Source organism: Cyanistes caeruleus, chromosome Z, assembly GCF_971803275.1.
Source record: "Cyanistes caeruleus chromosome Z, bCyaCae1.hap1.1, whole genome shotgun sequence".
Classification (NCBI taxonomy): domain Eukaryota; kingdom Metazoa; phylum Chordata; class Aves; order Passeriformes; family Paridae; genus Cyanistes; species Cyanistes caeruleus.
This window is the reverse complement of record NC_141732.1, coordinates 29,526,801-29,545,327: the sequence shown is the minus strand read 5'-3', so window position 1 is coordinate 29,545,327 and position 18,527 is coordinate 29,526,801. Positions and strand designations below refer to the sequence as shown.

General features: G+C 36.2%; 1 protein-coding gene across 3 annotated transcripts in view; it reads right to left on the bottom strand.

Moving 5' to 3' along the window:
- Nucleotides 1-18,527, bottom strand: part of LOC111941232 (atrial natriuretic peptide receptor 2-like) — a 58,659-nt gene that overhangs the window by 17,659 nt on the left and 22,473 nt on the right. For 2 of the 3 annotated variants that reach the window (XM_086867157.1, XM_086867158.1), the window contains 6 exons: nucleotides 16,470-16,593; nucleotides 14,373-14,477; nucleotides 13,691-13,793; nucleotides 11,955-12,100; nucleotides 9,854-9,926; nucleotides 2,682-2,823 (listed from right to left, as the gene is read on the bottom strand). In XM_086867157.1, coding sequence (XP_086723283.1) covers nucleotides 2,682-2,823; nucleotides 9,854-9,926; nucleotides 11,955-12,100; nucleotides 13,691-13,793; nucleotides 14,373-14,477; nucleotides 16,470-16,593 — 693 coding nt within the window. Of the gene's footprint in view, nucleotides 1-2,681; nucleotides 2,824-4,467; nucleotides 4,590-5,409; nucleotides 5,554-5,823; nucleotides 5,911-7,508; nucleotides 7,657-9,853; nucleotides 9,927-11,954; nucleotides 12,101-13,690; nucleotides 13,794-14,372; nucleotides 14,478-16,469; nucleotides 16,594-18,527 lie in introns of all 3 variants that reach the window. The other variant, XM_086867156.1, reaches the window with a different exon arrangement.

Below are 18,527 nucleotides of genomic sequence, written 5' to 3'. Positions count from 1 at the left end.
TCTGTTACTGAATGTTTCATAGCATTTTCCTCTCATGGTTGTAAGTGCCAAAGATGTTTGAGTTTCAGGGAGAGCAAAGCAATTTTTACTGTAAGAATTAATGGAATCCAAGGTGATATGTGCAGGTTTATGTATGTGATTCCTACCAATTAAACACAGAGTTCGGATTTTTGCTCCAATCAGGGGTCAGGAGCAGGTTCATCAGAATCACCAGTAGGAGGAGTAGCTTTTTTCCAGCCACTGAAAAGATCACTGTTCTAGAAAATCTCCATAAAGTCTGTGTGTCCAGAGGAGATATATTTTTCTGCTTGTTTCTTCTGAATTATATTTTCATGGTCATTATCTTCCTCAGCTGAACTAAGGTCAAATACATTCATCAAGGATGAAGAACGGAAAAAGACAGTAAAAATAGAGAATTTAGTCTTTTTCCTGAACTCATTGGATATATTTCAGAGCAGAGGTCTCTTAGAAGCAAGCCAACAGGCTGGATAAAGATGCCTCTTTATATAGTGGAACTGTGTAATAGTTTACCCATGCATGCCTCTTAGCTTGGTAACATTTACTTTTTTGGAGAATACTGATTTTCAATCTATTGTGTTGCTAATGGTTGCACTGCTTTGTAAGACATTCTGTTGATAAGAGGATGTGTTTATCTGTCTTTCAGCCTACTTGTGGACCACCGCTGGAAAATAAAATAATGTATACAAAACATGATGAATAATTTAGAAATTAATCTAAAGAGATTTTTATATTAATTTTGTGGTGATTTGGTAGGAGAAAGCAGAATCTATCCTGGTGAGGCAGCAAAGCTGAAACAGATTTGCAAGCATAATAATTAGATGATAGTAAGTCTGATAAAGCAGTATTGGTTTAAATCATCTTCAGCTGCATTGCCCAATAAAATTCACTATCCTTTGTGGATAGTGAAATTCATATGACGATTACAAATCATGAAGAACCTGTGTTGGAGAAACTGCGACTTGAAACAGCCTCTTTAGCTCAGAACAGGAGCTACGTTCATGCTCCTGCTCTCATTTCCATTTTAGCTTTCCCATCTGACCAACACTTTGCCTAGAGAACTTTAAAAGCAAGTGATTCATCTGTAAGAACACACTAAATTACAAGCCCCACTCCTGCAGTTTCTACTAATTTTTTATTTGGGCCTCACTTTCAGAAATATTAATGGAATTTTTGCACTGATGAAAACTGAGGATTTCAAGATTGAATCAATGCTGCCTGGCCAGTGAGGCCAAATACATGTATTGGGAAGGCTTACCTCCTGCTTATATCATCAATCACAAAATTTGTTAAAATGCAAATTCTGAAGGAACAGCCCAGATAAGAAGACAACCCTTTCAATCATACAGGGTACTTCTCTATCTTCCCTGCCTGCTTGTTCTCCCTTTTTTGGTGTTATCTCTCTCTGCTTTTACCTTTTCTTTAACCAATAAATTAATACCTGCAGTGCCACAAAAGAAGATGTGGATTTTGCAGACATGTGGGTGGGACAGCAAGATAAATCCAGGAAACATTCACTGAATCTGTCAAAAGTTCATTGTAGACATATATGATATGAGAAGCAAATCAGATCTTAGGACTATTAAAAGGGGAACCCTTGGCAAGAAATGCCTTGAGGAGGCAAAGTTGCCTGCAAAGTCAAATAATGATATCTATCCAGAACAGGAGCAAAGTGAGAACAAGTCAAGGAAACATTTTCTGGGATGCATTTTGGCTGCAGGGCAATGGTAAACTGGAATGCATAAGACAATCCTAAAATTACTGTTTAGTTGGAGCAGAGCTCTTTCAAAGACTACTTCATGTTGAAAAAGTACAGAGTGACATGGACAAATGACAGTAGACAGAAATACCAACACAATCCAAAATTCCTTAGCTGAGCAATTTTGGAAGAAATTCTAAAGACATATTTAAGCCTATACGCAGATATACTACTGAGACTTCAAATTCTTGTTCAGTTAGTCTGATAGAATAGATAAAAGTTAATGACATTCAAGTACATTTTATATGCAGACGTTTGTTTACAACTGTGCTCCCACTTATCTGAAAAGTGGCTGGATAGAAGCAATCCACCACTAGTAGGAAAAGCCACTGGAAAGTGATCTTCTATAAATGCTTTCAAAAGGAAAGGAATGAAATTATTTGCTAGTGCATCCATTTTTTTCCCTACTCTTTATATTTCCTCTGTAAACCAAATATTGTCACCATGTAAATGCCCCCAAATAATTGTATTGACATTGAGTTATAGAATTATAGGATGCATATGTGCATTATGACATTCTAGAACATTGACGCTATTAACTTTTAAAGTATTACCATTGTTGAAAATAATCTACTTTTCATAACAACAACAGCAACAAGGATAATTAGACAGCAGCAGATCTTTATGCCTTTTCATCTTACTAGTCAAGTGACCCCTTATAAATCACTTGGCCAACTCTGCTTTTAAATAATGTCAGTGAATTCAGTATTTGGTTATGTAACTTGAAAGAGAAGATCCTGTGATATCTATGCTGTTCTACATTCCAGATTCTAGTTCTATATTCCAATCCTTTAAAAAATACAATCAAATATATACCTGGAGTGCCAACAGAATTACAGAAAGCCTAACTGCAGTTAAAGAATACTCAAGATTACTAAAAGCCAGATTATGAAAACTTAGTTACCTGTAGACATCTGCCATAGAGTTGGGTTCAAAATCTGAAAGAGTACGTATTTCAGGAGCTGTGTAAATCTGTATCAAAGGTTGCTGGGCTGAACTTGATCCATCACAAGTATCTTCTTTTCTGTATGACTGCAAGCCATAATCTAAAATGGAAGAAAACAGGAAGGAAACTATTCAGTGGATACTTCCCTGAAAAATGTGCAGTAGCAGACAGTAGCATAGCTAGTCTAAAGAATTTCATTTTCCCTATTCTAAATACACATCTAAATCTAGAAATAATGATGTTTGGGTGGTCTTGCCCCCATAAACTATTGAAAATGTAGCCTCTTGAAAACAAAATATTTGGGAAAAAATGAATTAGAATAGGGAAACTGAACTATGTGATCCATTGCAATCAGAATTATTTTACAATTTTATCAAATTATTTTCAGATAATAGTCTCAACTCAGTGCAAGAGTAAGCATGTAAATACAGGTTTCTTTTCTACTTTGTCCCTTGATCCTTATCTCTGGTGGCAGGTTGCTCAACTAATTACTAGTTAGACAGACTAACAACTGAAAATCAGATGGTGGGCGTTACTTGAACACCACTAGCATCAGAACAAAGGCAGCATAGATGTGAAACATCTTTCCATCTATACTTCTAGCCTAATATAGAAGGAATTCTTAGCATATGACTCAGAATCAGGAAGGAGAAAAAAAAACAACTGAGTTCTGTTTTCTTTCTTACGTAAACAGTACTCTTCTGATTGTATGCAAAGGCTGGATGCAGACATCTAGTTTTATCTGGTGTGACCTCTAATTAAGATGTTCCTAGGGACTGAATCTTTATGTAGAGAACATTTTTTATAATAGCTCCCACATTTGTTATTTATGATGTTTGTTTGACATTATTGCTTCTAGATAAACCATGAAGATTTGAAAACACTACTGTTTGACACAGAACAGAATCAAAACAGAATTTTTTAATGAATTCACAAATATCCTATTTAATTGAAAGAAGCTGTGCTAAGGTGAAGTAGTTGATTTTATTCAACTATGTCTAATTTTGATGTTTTTTCTCCAGAACATGCTCCAAGAAGAGTTTTAAAGGCAAAGGGATACTGAAGGAGTTGAAGAAGCAAGCCTGGCCCTGTGTAGGAGCCTTAGTCATAGTACCACCAAAAAACAAATCTGCTGCTGCTGCTTTTAGAATGGGCTATGGGTTAGAGAGTATTGTGACTACTCTGGGCAAAAAGTAGAAGAGATGATCACTGCCTCAATTCCCTTTGGCAGCTGCAGACTAAACTAGACTTGCCAGTGGATTTCCTGTTCCCAGAGGCTGTCTTCCTGTAGCAAGAGTAGACCTGACCTGTAGCTCCATCTCTGGGAGAATACAATTCAATGCTGTGAACAAGACTTAAAAGCTCTGAGTTGAGTCTGCTTTTCTCCATTAAACTACCTTGTGCTTACCAATCAGTCAGCATTATTACTACATCTTTTTACACCATTGTCCATGCCTCAGGTTTCTCTCTATCAAAACAGAGAATGAGGTAGAGTTTCTGCTCAGATGTTGATAGACTGAATAATTTGTGGGATCTGAAATGTGCATCTTTGACAAGTACTAAATGACTTGACTTGATAATGCAACATGAAACTTGCTTCAGCACAAGGCATTGCTAGTGAAGTCTGGTACAGACAATAATTCCATATGAAATGTCAACATGAAACCACTTGGGAAGAGTGTAAAATTTATAATAAGGGGTTTGGCTGGGCAGTTTTGAAAATTTTTTCTAGCTTTGTCTTTACCTGCAATTTTACAAACCCACCGGTCATCTATCACACAGTTATTAGACTTCAACCGTCCATGATACATTTTGTGGTGGTGAAGATAGGCCATTCCTTGAGCAATATCAGTAGCAAAAGAAAACCTGAAAGTCAAAAATCAGTGATCTAGTGCTTCCACTTTTATTCAAGAATGGCTCCAAAGCCTACTGAAGTTTACAGAAACTATAGGTTTTTTTTTCAATTTCTGTCCCCATATTAATTTTTCCAAAATACTTAAGGTGACTGTTTGAAAACCCATATCTCCCTGTGCTCACAGGCCAAGACAGTAAAGTTCCTTCTAGAAATTGTCCGTACTTTTGTATCCTTGGGAGTGCTTTCACATGTTTACAAGTGAAACAATTTTATTATCTTTTTTGCTTTATTTGGAAGGTTTCCTTCCTGAAAAGCATTTTTCTTTGCTGAAGGCAAGCATACAGCAGAAGCAGAAAGGACATGTCAAGAAGATCGATCTCAAAAAACAGTATCACTGCCTTTGTGAAAGTTTCATGGACAATGTGAGCTCATTTCTTGTATCGGTAAGAATAATAAACCACTTGCAGGTATGCTAACAATTTTACCAGTATGACTTCACAAACAAAGATGCAGTGGATTTTAGTTAACTAGGGATACCTAACCTATTTGGGAGCAAAGTTCTAAGGGAAGAAAGGCTTTTCAAATAGTTTTGCAGTATAACTAGAGAAAGAGCTGAAAAGTAATTGGCTTAGCATTTCAAGCACTAAACATATGATTTCTCAAAACACCCAAAAGACAAGTTGGACTGAGTATGCACATTCAAATTTCCTCCCTCCTTGCCTCCTCTCTATAGGCCTGTCTAGACAAGAACTTCTAAAATTAATATTTAGTCTTAAATGGCATATAGCACAGTCTATGTCATTTAGCTTTTCAAAAGCTGGATTTTTGTACCTGAAACCCCAGTTCAAAGGTATATCTTCACTGAGGAGCACATCACTCAGGCTGCCTTTGGGGCAGTACTCTGTGACAATAGCAACATTTGGAACTTCTACACAACCGCCAATGAATTTGCAGAGATTGGGATGGTCAAGTTCCCTATGAAAGTAAACAAAAATCACAGCACAACAGTAATTTTCACATATGTCCCTCCTGATTTTTTATCACAACTGGAAAACTAAGTGCCTTGTTTCACAATGTAGAGAAAAAGTAAAACAGACATAAGTAAATTTTGATCTTTGCTCCTTTTCAAGCAAAGTTTGAAAGAAAAAGAAATATGAATTTACAGTTACATTTGGAAAGATTTTAAGCCCTAAAAAATTAGTGTACAAATGGAACAACATACAGTTCTTAGATTTCACTTCTTACCTCACTTGCTTTACCTCTTTACGTATGGTTTTAGACAGTGTGAATGCCTTCTTCATTATTTTCTTTATTGCCACTGTTCTACCATCACTGAAACAGAATGAAATGCTTTTTACAGTTTTAGGGCAACTTCAGAATCCAGCAATACTACAAAAATGGGCTGCATATATTTTGTAATGGGGAGCATCTTCGTATCTCTAGAGATGAGGCAGAGAATTTAAGCTTGTTGATATGTGGTTGTAAATCTGAATCTAAGACAAGGGACAGGACCCTGTTTCATTTGATAAAGGAACATTAGTGATTATATTCAATCAATCCCAATCTGTGGACAACATTTGGAATGTGAGTGTTAGAGTCAGTTGGGGCAGTTTGATGATGGAGTAACAGCAAAAAAAATGTCAGAGCTAGAGAAACACATAAAACCACCTCCTAGCTATCCATTACTTCTTGCTACTGTTCTGCAGATCCTTCACGGGAATTTAACATATTTTTGTTCTCATGCGGTTGAGCATTCTCAGCAAAGAAGTAGCTGAATTTGATAGAGAGCAAGGCAATTTTCCTTTTCAGAGTAAAGGAATTCAGTGGAGATAACTGCAGGAATTTTAGTGATGCCACCATATAAATAGAGAGCATGGGGTGTCTAGTGTAACAGTTGTAGGTGCTTCACCAATGAGACTGAATGCCCCATTCTTACATTTTTCACCACTGATAAATGTTTTTGACTGTGAGTCATCCAAGGAAGGTGATGATGATGATGATGATGATGATGAAAATGTCACCATTCAGAAAGAGTTCAGAAAAAAAGATCAGTGCTGAACACAGTATTTCATCAATGAAGTGGCTATGATTTTCCACAAGCTATGCTGAAGGCACTTTCTCTCTCAGCCAATGATCCCAAGTAAGCTTCTTTATCCTGCCAAGCATAGATCCTTCCCTGTGTATTCAAATGATAACTACAGCTTCTAGCTTTGCATGTGTTCTGCTCCTACCTCTTAATTTTATCACTTCTATGGGAAAAGTTGCTTCTTGCATGGCAGGATATAAAATTTGTCCTTATAGTTACATGATATGCACCTTATCTAGGCCAATACTGGCTGTGGAGTATTTTACATGCCAGGCTTCTGGTTTGGTTGTCATTTCTCCTTTTCTCTTAGAGTCTTGTTAAAAGATTGTTGGTACATAAGATGTCCTGCATGTGTTTATGAATGGCCCTTGCTGTTCAAATGTATCTCAAACCAAGACTTTTATAAAACCCTTTTTTCTAAAATGCAGGCAGAGCAAACTAGGTTCTTTGCTCCATTAAAGGGCATCCTCTACAGTAGCACATTAGAAATCTTGTCCTTTAACCAGCTGACACAACTCAAGGTTCAAAGTCTTGGTTTGAGATACATTTGAACAGCAAGGGCCATTCATAAACACATGCAGGACATCTTATGTACCAACAATCTTTTAACAAGACTCTAAGAGAAAAGGAGAAATGACAACCAAACCAGAAGCCTGGCATGTAAAATACTCCACAGCCAGTATATGGTACAGAAGTCAGATGATGACCTTAATATACCAGATTTGGCCTAGTAAGATAAATTCAAGATTTTTTGCTGCCTATCAACGTAAAGTGGCAAGAACCAGAAACCAAGGTGAAACTAAAACAGTAGATACTGCAATAAATGAGTAGTATATTGACTTACTATCTCCCCGTCTGGGTGAAATATTTCCTTCTGGACATGTTGGCAGCTGTTGTGCAGGAGCTCAGAGCAGTAACACAACTGATGTTGGAGTCACTGAGTGCTGGGGGAGCACTCATCATGCTTCCTGTTGCTGTCTCTATAATGCAATCTAAATGGGATGTGGGATGAGAAAAGGCACACAATGGTCCTTATTTATGCACAGGTGGAGACTCCAAAGGCAAACAAATATAGAGAATTCTCAAAAACTTTGCATCTCATCTGCTTTTGTTAAGAGAGAAAGCTGTGTGACTGCTGCACAAAAAGTGAAAAAAGTTTCAGAGATGATTCATTGCCAGAGATACTTCTCACTAATCCTCAGGATTTTATGCAATTTTCATTTCTGTGCTCTTGAGATGATTAGCCCTTTCTGCTAGGGCTTCCTAGAAGCTGAGGACAGAACCCAGGGAAGGAGAGTAAACCCTGTGCTTTAACAAGTCTATTTGGAGCTCCTAGAAGACTGTAAAGTACAGGAATGTGGGAAGTGATTCTGACACCAGAGAGAAGTCAGAGGAGAGCAACAATACAGTAAGAGGAAAAAAAATCCCACTGATTTTCAATGTACATTTTTTAATATCAGTTGACCAGCTCACAGTAAAAAAATGGACAAATTCAAAACAAATTTAATGAACTACATGTCCTGTCATAATCTCCAGTTAAAATCCAGATTTAGCCAATTAGTATCAGAACTGCTGAGACCTCTCAACTCTCCCTGTTAGAAATATCTTGCTGAGGAAGTTCAACATCTCACCTTGAATCAGGACTGCCATGTTCCCACACCATAGTATTACCCATATGCAGTTCAAAATTACATTGACATTTGAAGCTTTCTACAGCATTCTTTCCAGAAATACATTACAGATCCCTGAGATAGCTTTGAGACTAAGACTGCATATGTATCTATATCTCTAAATACGGTGCAATACACCAAAAAACAAAGTTACTTTAAAAAAATAAGGCTAATTTTTCATACTGAGTGCTACATACCCTGGGTACTCCAGATGTGTTTTCATTTAGGTATCTGTGCATTTCAGGCTACTGTGGGTAGCTCTGAATAATTCTATACAGAGAAGACATACTGTCTGTGACCTTATAATGTTATCAATCCTCATTAAGTTGTTAATCATCACTTTTAAAGCAATACTCTTAAACAGTATTGATGCTTTGCAGGCTCTTTTCCCAAGAAAATTACATCTTTCATCTTGGAGTTTTCAAAGGAATTTTATTCTGTTATTTTTTTATCATGCTTCTAATTTCCCTCAGTCTCTTTCCATTGCTACCCCTCACATGTGATGCTTATGGCATTTTCTAATTTACTATCAGCTGAAAATTTTGCTCATGTTAGTTTTTGCTGTATTGAAAAACACTCTTCTCCATTTCTGTTCTCACAAATTTGGATTGAAATTAATTTTGGTTCCTGAAATCAAAATAATTTCTAAGCCAAAATCTTTTATTTACGACAGCAAGGATATCTTATCAAAAGACATTAATGTTCAAGTCTAAGGCTGAAAGTATCTCTACTATATATTATCACAAGAACATCTCAACACTGGACACCCAAAGCAGACATCCGCCTAGCAATTTCTCCTAGAAATTCTTCTGTTCTAGAGGCAGAAAATGAAAGTGTGCACAATCAGCATAGCAGACTTCCATAGATTTAGGCATTCTGAGGATCTAGGTATTGTTTTCCTTCTGAATGCTAAATCAAGGAACAGCAAAGTAGATAATTTAGATATATCTTAAGTACAGCATAATAAATCATGTAATAACACCTGAATTTATTCTTAACTTTTTTAATTAGAACAAATTAAATCATATTTTATAACCAGAAGATAAAATAGAAAAAAACCCTCAAAACCCCTGGCCAAAATTTATCACTTTTTGTAACCAGTCTGCGACACTCAGCATACGCTGAGAGAAATTAGGACAGTGCTATATCTCTCAATATATTTGTGCAATTCCAGGGCAACTTAGTGAGATCAATTATACAGAAAGGTCTATCCACTGACGCAATGTGTTTCATCCAACTTCAGATCTTACCTGTTTATTTTGGGTTAGGCTTGCCTTATCAATTAACAAATCAACATAAATAAAAAGAAGGCAACTATTTAAAATAAGTTTGTGATCTAAAAGTTTGATAAACAAAAATATGAGTGAGCAGCTCACAGAGGTTCCAGGGATGAAATACTGGATATGTCTTTCAAAAATGGTTTCAGTTTTTGCAAGACCCTTAAAATATGAACAGTTGGGATTATTTCTCAAAATTAATAAGGAAACTGATTACAGTATCAAAATTACAAGTTACTAACCTTGTTTGATGCAACTGAAGTCTATAATCCAGCTTTCATCCCAAAGCATCTTTTGTTTCTGATATTGAAACCACTACAAAAGTAAAAAAATTCAATCCTAATGTAACCCTCCTGTCTTTGAAGGCATTGAATCAGAGATTATTTTTATAAAATATGAAAAGTTATAAGTATCCAAATTAAATCTGAAGTGTAAACATCCAGCATATGTTTTACAGTAACATTAGAACCAGAAGTATTAATATCAGGCTTAGAAGAAAACAGCATCTAATAAATGTATTAAAAACTGTACAGGCTATATTCCAGAACTAATTACCTGTCATATTTTACATTGTCTACAAACTCTCCATCATTATCAACATTCGGCAACATTTATGCATTTACATTTCAGCCTGGAGATCAGATGAGGAGTTTAAATAATCTCATCTCATGGAAGTGCCCTGTGTTATGTAAGTACATGACAAGAACACACTTCATCCCAATCCCAAGATAATAAGCAATGTAACTTATATCTTGGAATAGAATTACCCCATGACCTACAAATTGGGCAAATTATGTCAAATACTCTATCATAAAGAATATTATTAGGTAGGGATTCTGTGACTACTTTGTAAAGAAGGCATTGAGCTAATAGCTGATTTTTAGTAGAACTGACATACAAAGCTAACATTTACAAAGTGTAAATACATGTTTTCAAATGAGTAACATGAAATTATACAGTTGTTATGACTGCAGTCAATGCCAAAATGTGAAATCAAAGCAGCATTTTACCATCATTATACCATTTTCTAAAGTGAGAAATTTAATATTAGGTATGATGCATTCATTGAAAGAGGTAACAAAAGCCCAGATAATGGACAAGGAACAGGTTATAGAGATTGTGTTGATATATTGGTTGAAATTATGACAAATATAGAGCTCACTGAATCAAAATTAAGTCATCCCACTTATTTCAAAGGGCTTCTGAGGAAAGAAACCCACATTTTATCTTGCAAAGGTATATAATGGGATTCAGGCCTCCCTTAGAACCTCAGTTTGTGGACCATCAGCTTTTTCCTACTCATTCCCTCTCTATGCAGCTGCCTTCCTCAGATCCTCACTGCAACTGCAGCATAAGATGGAAAGAGAAGGGATCCCTGAGGACACAAGAGCCTACAGTTTTATGGGATTTTATATAGGCCAAGATCTAAATAAATTACCCATTATGAACATAGTCAATACAATGACTCTACAACTACCATATTCACCTGCTAAACCTCTGCTTTGAAACTCACAAATGCATTTTTTTCAAGATGCAGACATGTAAGGAATGTAGATCCTCTTTCCCAGAAGCACTCTTAAGGAATAAGTCATAATATCATTTTCTCTTTATACAGGTATTTTTATTCAAAGACACCCAAAACTATTTCTCCAGTATTGATATGCTCCACTCTCCTCATTCGCTTTTTGTTTTTTCCTTCATAAGTCAGCTATAATAATTGATAACTATTACGAAAAATTAATCACTTTGAATTAAACCAAGCTGGTTGTTACACTATAAGAATGAACCTATTAAAAAAATCAACTAGCCAAAACAGAAAAAAAATTATCCTCTCCCCATGATTCTTTTGAGACTATCGCAATTTGAATGCTTTGCTTTTAAAGTTCTATTTGGACTCTGAGATTTAATGGCTTCTTGTGGACCTAATCCCTTAATGAATTTACCTAATTTGTTTTTGAAATCTTTTATAATTCTGGCCTTCATAAAGTTTTGAAATTGTTTATTTCATAACAGAGTTTTATTGCAAGTGAAAAGTACTCTTACTTTGTTGGCATTCCCTACACCCCATGTTGTGGAAAATCTTTTTTTTCTTTACCATAATCTACCCATCCCCATGTTACATTCCACCTCAATCTGCTCTCTTACAGGACGAAAATTCCTAATATAATGTGAGTTCCCTCATAAGGAAGCTTTGAAAGTTGTTTCCCTTCTTCCTGCTTTTTTCAGTGAACACCGGTGCTTGAGGCAGAAGAAAATATAACCCTCTACTAAGAGAGAGCTCCACTCTGTCTAATAAAATCATGGAAGAGAAAAGAAATAAAAAGGTAGAGAACAGGTACTTACCATGACTGTCAAAATGAAACCAGTGGAGACTAAACATATTGGTAAGGCAATTGCTATCCTAACATCAACAGAAAGAGGGCATTCCCCACAGTCTGCTGGACAGATAGAGCAGTCTTCTTCTTCCTCACAAAAGCCATCTCCACAGACTGATTAGAAAACAAAACACGTATCAGAAAATTTTAAGGCAGTTTCATCCATCCACAAGATTGTATTCAGAATTAATCATGTGGTTCTTGACCTGTGAAACCTCAGAGTCCCAGAGAGAATAAATTTTGAAGAATTCAGAGATGCCATCCCAGCAACTTAAAGAACAATCTGAATTTCTGAAATAATAAAGGTTTTCTCTGATCAGGTTAAATGTTAATTACATCTAAGCTTTTGATATGTTTTGTGTATAAATCACTTCATCACTATTGTGTTTCTCATTATCCATACTTTTTTTTTTTTTTTCTGAAACTCAAAGTTCTTCAAGGCTGGCATTTTCTTTTGCATTCTTTGTATTTAATTCAGCACTTGTGATCCCCAGAAGCCAGGGACATTTCCTCAGAAGCAATAGAAGACACAAGGGACTGCAGAAAGAAATCTTGCATTACACACTTTAAGTATTTTCTTTACTTTACTCCAAGGTCTTATATAAATCATCAGCAATATTAGATGTAATTTAAAACAAAGTTTTAAAACAAAAGTCTTAAATAACAAAAGTCCTTCTCCCATGTCTTGAATGGTCTTTCAATTTTACCTCTGTGACTAAACTAATATCACACTGTACTTCAGACTTGAGAAGTGAGCTGAAGGTATTATTTTGTCATTATGTAATTTTTTTTTTAATAAAAAAACCTAAAAGAAAAATTCCACTGCTCAGTAATAATTCTGTTTCAGCCTCATTAATTCCAGTATAATACGAAGATAATAACAGAAGTCACTTTCTGCCTCAGGGGTAGAGCTGCATTTTTAAAATTTCATCTCAAATATATTGTAAATTTCCTGGAAAATTCAGCAGCAGCTGTTTTGAAATGAATAGAAAATTCTATAGATAAATACTTCTATTCACACTGGAGTTGCTTTGTGGCTTTTTTTTTTTTTTCTTTTTTTCCCGTAACATTAGGAAATATATTCTCACACTTCCAGAAGAGTAGCTAACAAGAGTATTGTGATGCTACTTTTGTTTTATTCAATAACTTTCTTCAGGTCGTGTCTTTAATTTATTAAACAAGTCCACTTTTAAAATTTTACATCACTAAGAGAATTGATACAGTTTTTTGTGCTTTCCTCCTATACTCTTATACTCAAGAGAATGAAAGACTGATGCCCTTGGGAGCAATTTTCAGTGTGAACATGGGAATCAATATGGATTTCTGCCTTTCCAATATGTTTAAGACTAGTCTGCTTCCCTTCAGAGGAAAAGTGTCCAGATCCTCAGAACACTAACTGGAAGAATATTCTCACACTGCAGACAAGCCTTGTAGTACCTAAAGTCATTGGTCATGGTACTTGACTTTACTTATTTGACAAGAGTGGCCTTCTATTGTTCTAGATTAATACAACTGTTAGAAGCTCAAACACTTTTTCAGACTTCGGTGTTATGTGAAGAAGAATCTCAGGAAGACATTTGTGTATTTTTAAAGGTGGGCTGGGGTAGGAGTTGCTTTTGCTCTTGTTAACTATGCACAAATGAAGAAAGCACTGAGATTTGCAGTCAATAAGCAATTAACTCACATTTTCATTTTACATCATACCTACTGCAGGAAGGACTGTAGTTTTTGCTTCCAGAGCAGCTTGGATTCTCCCAACTCTGATGTGTGCAATGAGAGAAGTCACACCCACATGAACTAGAACAACCTGCAAAACAAGTGAACAAACCAGAAAGCATCAAAACTTCACTTGCATACACTAGGCTTTTATAACAAGAACTGACCAACTGTGGTATCCTTCAGAAGAATTTGTGTGTTTCAAATCAAATCAGGAGAGACAGCTCTTGTGAGAAAGACTGGTCTGATTCCCTTCCTGGTGTGTCTTCTTCTCACCAGTTAGGGCTATCAGCCCTGTGCATCCTGCCATGTAGGCTTTCCTGCTATTTCTTTAGGTAGAAGCTCCCTAATGGTCATACGAACATGCATCAAAGTCCAGTCAGGAGTGAAATGTATTATTAATGTGGACCTCAAATGGACAGATTATGCTATTCATTTTCCTCCCATCCCCACTCCTTCCATTACCACCTAAGGTGTAAGGGTGATACGTCCAAATCAAGTCTGTTTGGAATTGATAGCACTCAGCTATCTGCATAACTTAGATAATAATACATCCACATAAATGAAATGAGAAACAAGTTAATGAACTGCATTAAATTACTAGCAAGTAAGCTCAAGCTTAAAAAAAAGAGCAAATCAGCAAATCCTATATGCAGTAAATAGACTTTACCTTGGCAGTCCAGTTTCTTTGGCTCATTTTGCCAGCAGCAGACAAAGTGTGAGTAAATATCTGACCATCATCTGGGATCCATGGACCGCATATTCCTCCTTTAGCCTTTAGTAGACATATTGGTCATGTCAGTATACCAGAACACAATGAAAGTCCCAGCTCCTCCTCTTTTACTTTCTCAAAATTATTGATGTTCTCTAACAGTAAATAAAGTTCTATTTCATAAACAAAGCTATCAAATTGCCATTGCACAAGCAACACTGTTCTGTGACAAAATAACAGAGAAGTAATTGTTCCTATATTCAGTTAAGTTCTCACATACACTGTTATTTCTTAAAGCATGAGCCTCTGTAGTGTACTCATAGAATGAGTGATCTTAGGAAGCCGGTTCGCTTTTTTGGATTTGCTGTGCTAGAACCAGAACCAGAATCATATGCTACTTTTAATATTTTTCTCAAGCGGTTGTACTTAAGTCCAGTACAACTGTACTTCAGTTGTAGTTGTTGAGTACAACTCAAGTGGTTGATACAGCAGGTTTTTTTCTCTTTTCTTTAATGAGGAAGGGAGGCACTGCATCAGGGCCTGTTTGCAGAGCATTTCTCAATAAACCTCCTACAACAGCAAACACAGAGGATTAATTTTGGCTGTCCAAAGATATTATAGTTTTTTGTTTACCTAAAAGGATGAAGCCTATCTTCTAACTTCACATAATTCTTCAGACAGTTCTTTCAAAGGAGAGTAAGTAATAGGCCAAATCAAAAGAAATGGAGCAAATCAACCAAAATAAAATATTTTCGAACACATGATGCTGAAAAAACCCCCAAAAAACAACGAAAACCCAAACCCAAACAAAGAGAGTTTGTCCTCTCAAACAATGGAAAAAATTTACTTTTAAGTGTATGTTCAATATTATGCAGTGATATTCAACTGTATGACAGTCAAAAGCTCAGTTCCTTTAAGCAGAAACTCTAACATTTAGAGTATTATGAAGAAATCAAATGATGCATGCTGGTGAACATGCTTTTGCCATTTCTACACCATAATTTCAAGCAGAACTAATCATGAAAACAGAAATAATAAGAGGTCACCACAGCAGGGGGATGTGAAAGTTTTTTACTGTGGTTCTAGACAAAAATTTTGATGTAATGGTGCCATCAGGGATTCCTCTTTTAAACCAAAGTCCTGGTGCCAGCTAAGGCTTTCAGGGAATTATTAATAAACAAGCCCTTAAGAACAGATTGCCAAGAAGCAAGTTAGAGCTGTTGTGGAGTCATTAGACCTTCACACAGAAGGGTATATGAAACAGCTGCAAAATGAGTGGTAGGCTAGGCTTCCTGTTACACCACCTTTGGTCACCAAGAATGTGAAAGTAGAAAAACTGGGCAGCTGCATGAAAGTTCTTATGCAGGGTAAGGCTTGCCTCACAGATACCAAAAAAAATTGTTCCAGACAGTATTTTTAGAATGAGAACTTTAAGGAGTCATTCAAAGAGGAACAGACCAAGCAGACAGGCTAAGAATGGATCTTGCCTTCACCGCATGAACAAAGTTTGTTATCCTGTATTTGGATTCCCTTTTTTTGATCTGACACAATGAAGAAAAATCATTCCATCTCAGGACATGGGTATATAGGCTTCAGTTCAAGTCCCAGCTGGTGATATTCACTCCCCTCAACTCTGTAATCCAAGCAAATTATTCAGTCTCTCTAAAAAACAGAGAGACTGGAATACCTCCAACTAACAATTTTGCCTGCTTGTTTTAGAATGTAGTGATCTATTTTTCTTTCTCTGCTGGCTGCGAAGTGGTCCAAGTCAGGTAAACCCAGATGGATGAAACTGGTCCCACTAATGAGAGATTCTGAATACTGCCTTCCAACCACAGCACCCAGTGCAAAAAAAAAAAAAAAAAAAAAATCTAAAACTGACAGACATTGCCACCATGATTCTAGTGAACCACAATTTGTGAACATATAATGAACTATATAAATTTGGTCTAATTGGAATCACAGAAATACTTTATGAACTCGAACCAGCGTATTACAATGATGCCTCATCCAGTAGCAAGAACAGAGCACATGATGCTGTGCCATCACACTAACCATGAAGGCCAAAGGACAGGAGTGAATATTGGCATGGTGGATACAGCAGTTATCCCCATTTGCATCTTTCCATCTGGCAGGACATTCATGCTCCTCACAGAATTCCTTTGCAGCAGTAGCATTGCTAACCAAGCAGGAGAGAGAGAAAAACTTTAACATCCATTCCTCATTCACAAAAATTGCAACAAACACATGAGAGCTTGTTCTTTATCCTGCACAGAGAAATTAGCAGCAAAAACATATGGGGTGAAATAAACACTGTTTAACTGTTTCTTCCTTTCATTTGTCTTTTGGTTCAAATGCTCTTGGAGCACTGAAGATTGTTGTCAACTGGACCTGTGCCTAGTGCCACGCACTAGAGACTTCTAGGAGATACTGTGCTGCAAGCAGGGACCAACCTCCACTTCTCTTTCCAGCCTGACTTCATGACCAGATGGGATTACTTGGCACTACTTCATCTGGCACAGATAAAGACACTGTTATTCTACTTCCACTCTCAGATACACATGTCCCTGGCTACTTCCTGTCTCAGTGTTTTCAGTCATAAACCTTCATCCATGCATGCAATTCATACAGACCATTTAGCTCCAGTATTTGCTCCACAATCTAAATTGCCAAGGAAAATAAGTAAAATGGATGATAACATCAGATATAATTCTCCAATCCACAAATTTAGAGTTGACATTTTGAACAGACTGTTCTGCAAAACAACTTTTGGAAACTTAATCCTGAAAGATGAATGTATTCATCTCGAAATGTGTGATGCAACACTGTTTCCTCAGTTACACTTTCAGGGTAATTTAGGTAGTTTTATTTGATTTATTATCACCCTAATAAATTTGGCTGTAAGATAAAATTGTTTTCTGCAAACATGATTTACTCAGATACAGCCAGAATCAACTGCAGTTCAGCTGAAACATTATGTACTTGTGTTGGATCTTTATAAAACAATTCCAGAACACAGGACTTATATTTTGGCTTGTTCTTAATGAAAGAAGAATTAGCCAATAATGAGTGGGTCTAAGACAGTAGGCTTTCGTTTTTTATGAGAAAACAGTGTTTATTATGACAAATAAACAAAATCACAAAGGAACAGGTTAACATAGATTGTACTCATGGCAAGATTTATAAGGGCATAGACATATTTGAAATATGAGATAAGCAAACATGTCAATCTCCAAAACATCTAAACAGATAAAATATTAAAATTTATTAGCCTTTGAGTTCATGCTGGAAATTAAGAAAAATACTTAATTAAGTTGGTGTCTAATTCCATCATGAACTTTTCTTTAGGGCTCCTTTTCAAAATTTAAATGGTATTACATATTTTTCATTCAATATCTTCACCATGGCTTCACCCAATTACACTGATGCCCATACACTGACTTGCCAGCCTCAGGTATATTTGGGTCAGCCACTATAACCTTTAGTGTCAAACAGATAACCTTCTAGTCAAAATGAGGTGCAAATTTGAATCCTTTGAAAAACTGCAGCATAGATTTATCTCTCTTTAAAAATATCTGCCATTTGTCTCCATGTTCAAGGTATGTGTAAGTATACAAAAAGCAGACTTTTCCAAATTCCTTACTGATTTGAGTGAGTGGGTCTCCCAGGGAAGACTAGCACAATCAGATTCATGCCAAGCAGTGGAAAAACCTGCCTCATAGTTAAGTTCCCAGAACTATTATTAGCCAGAAATTTCAGAAAAATGTGATAAACAAATTTTAAATAGTTTTTAAGCATACTACATAGATGACAAAAAAAAATTCAAATTTTTGTGGTTGCAAATTGATTATGGATCATCTTTCAATATGAAATAAAATAACTCTGGATAACAGCTTTTATAATTTGAACGATTCTCAGGCAGAGAAAAATGTTCCGTAAACATCTCTTACACAACAGCATGGAAAGTGGGGCTCCTCTGTCCTAGCTGTTCCTAGATAGGGATGGAGAATTGCTACTTACAGACAAAAGTGTGAAATCAGAGTGAATTACCCTGGATTTACAGATCCAGGTCTGTAGATCTGGACTTGCACCCCTCCATACTCTCTAACTGCT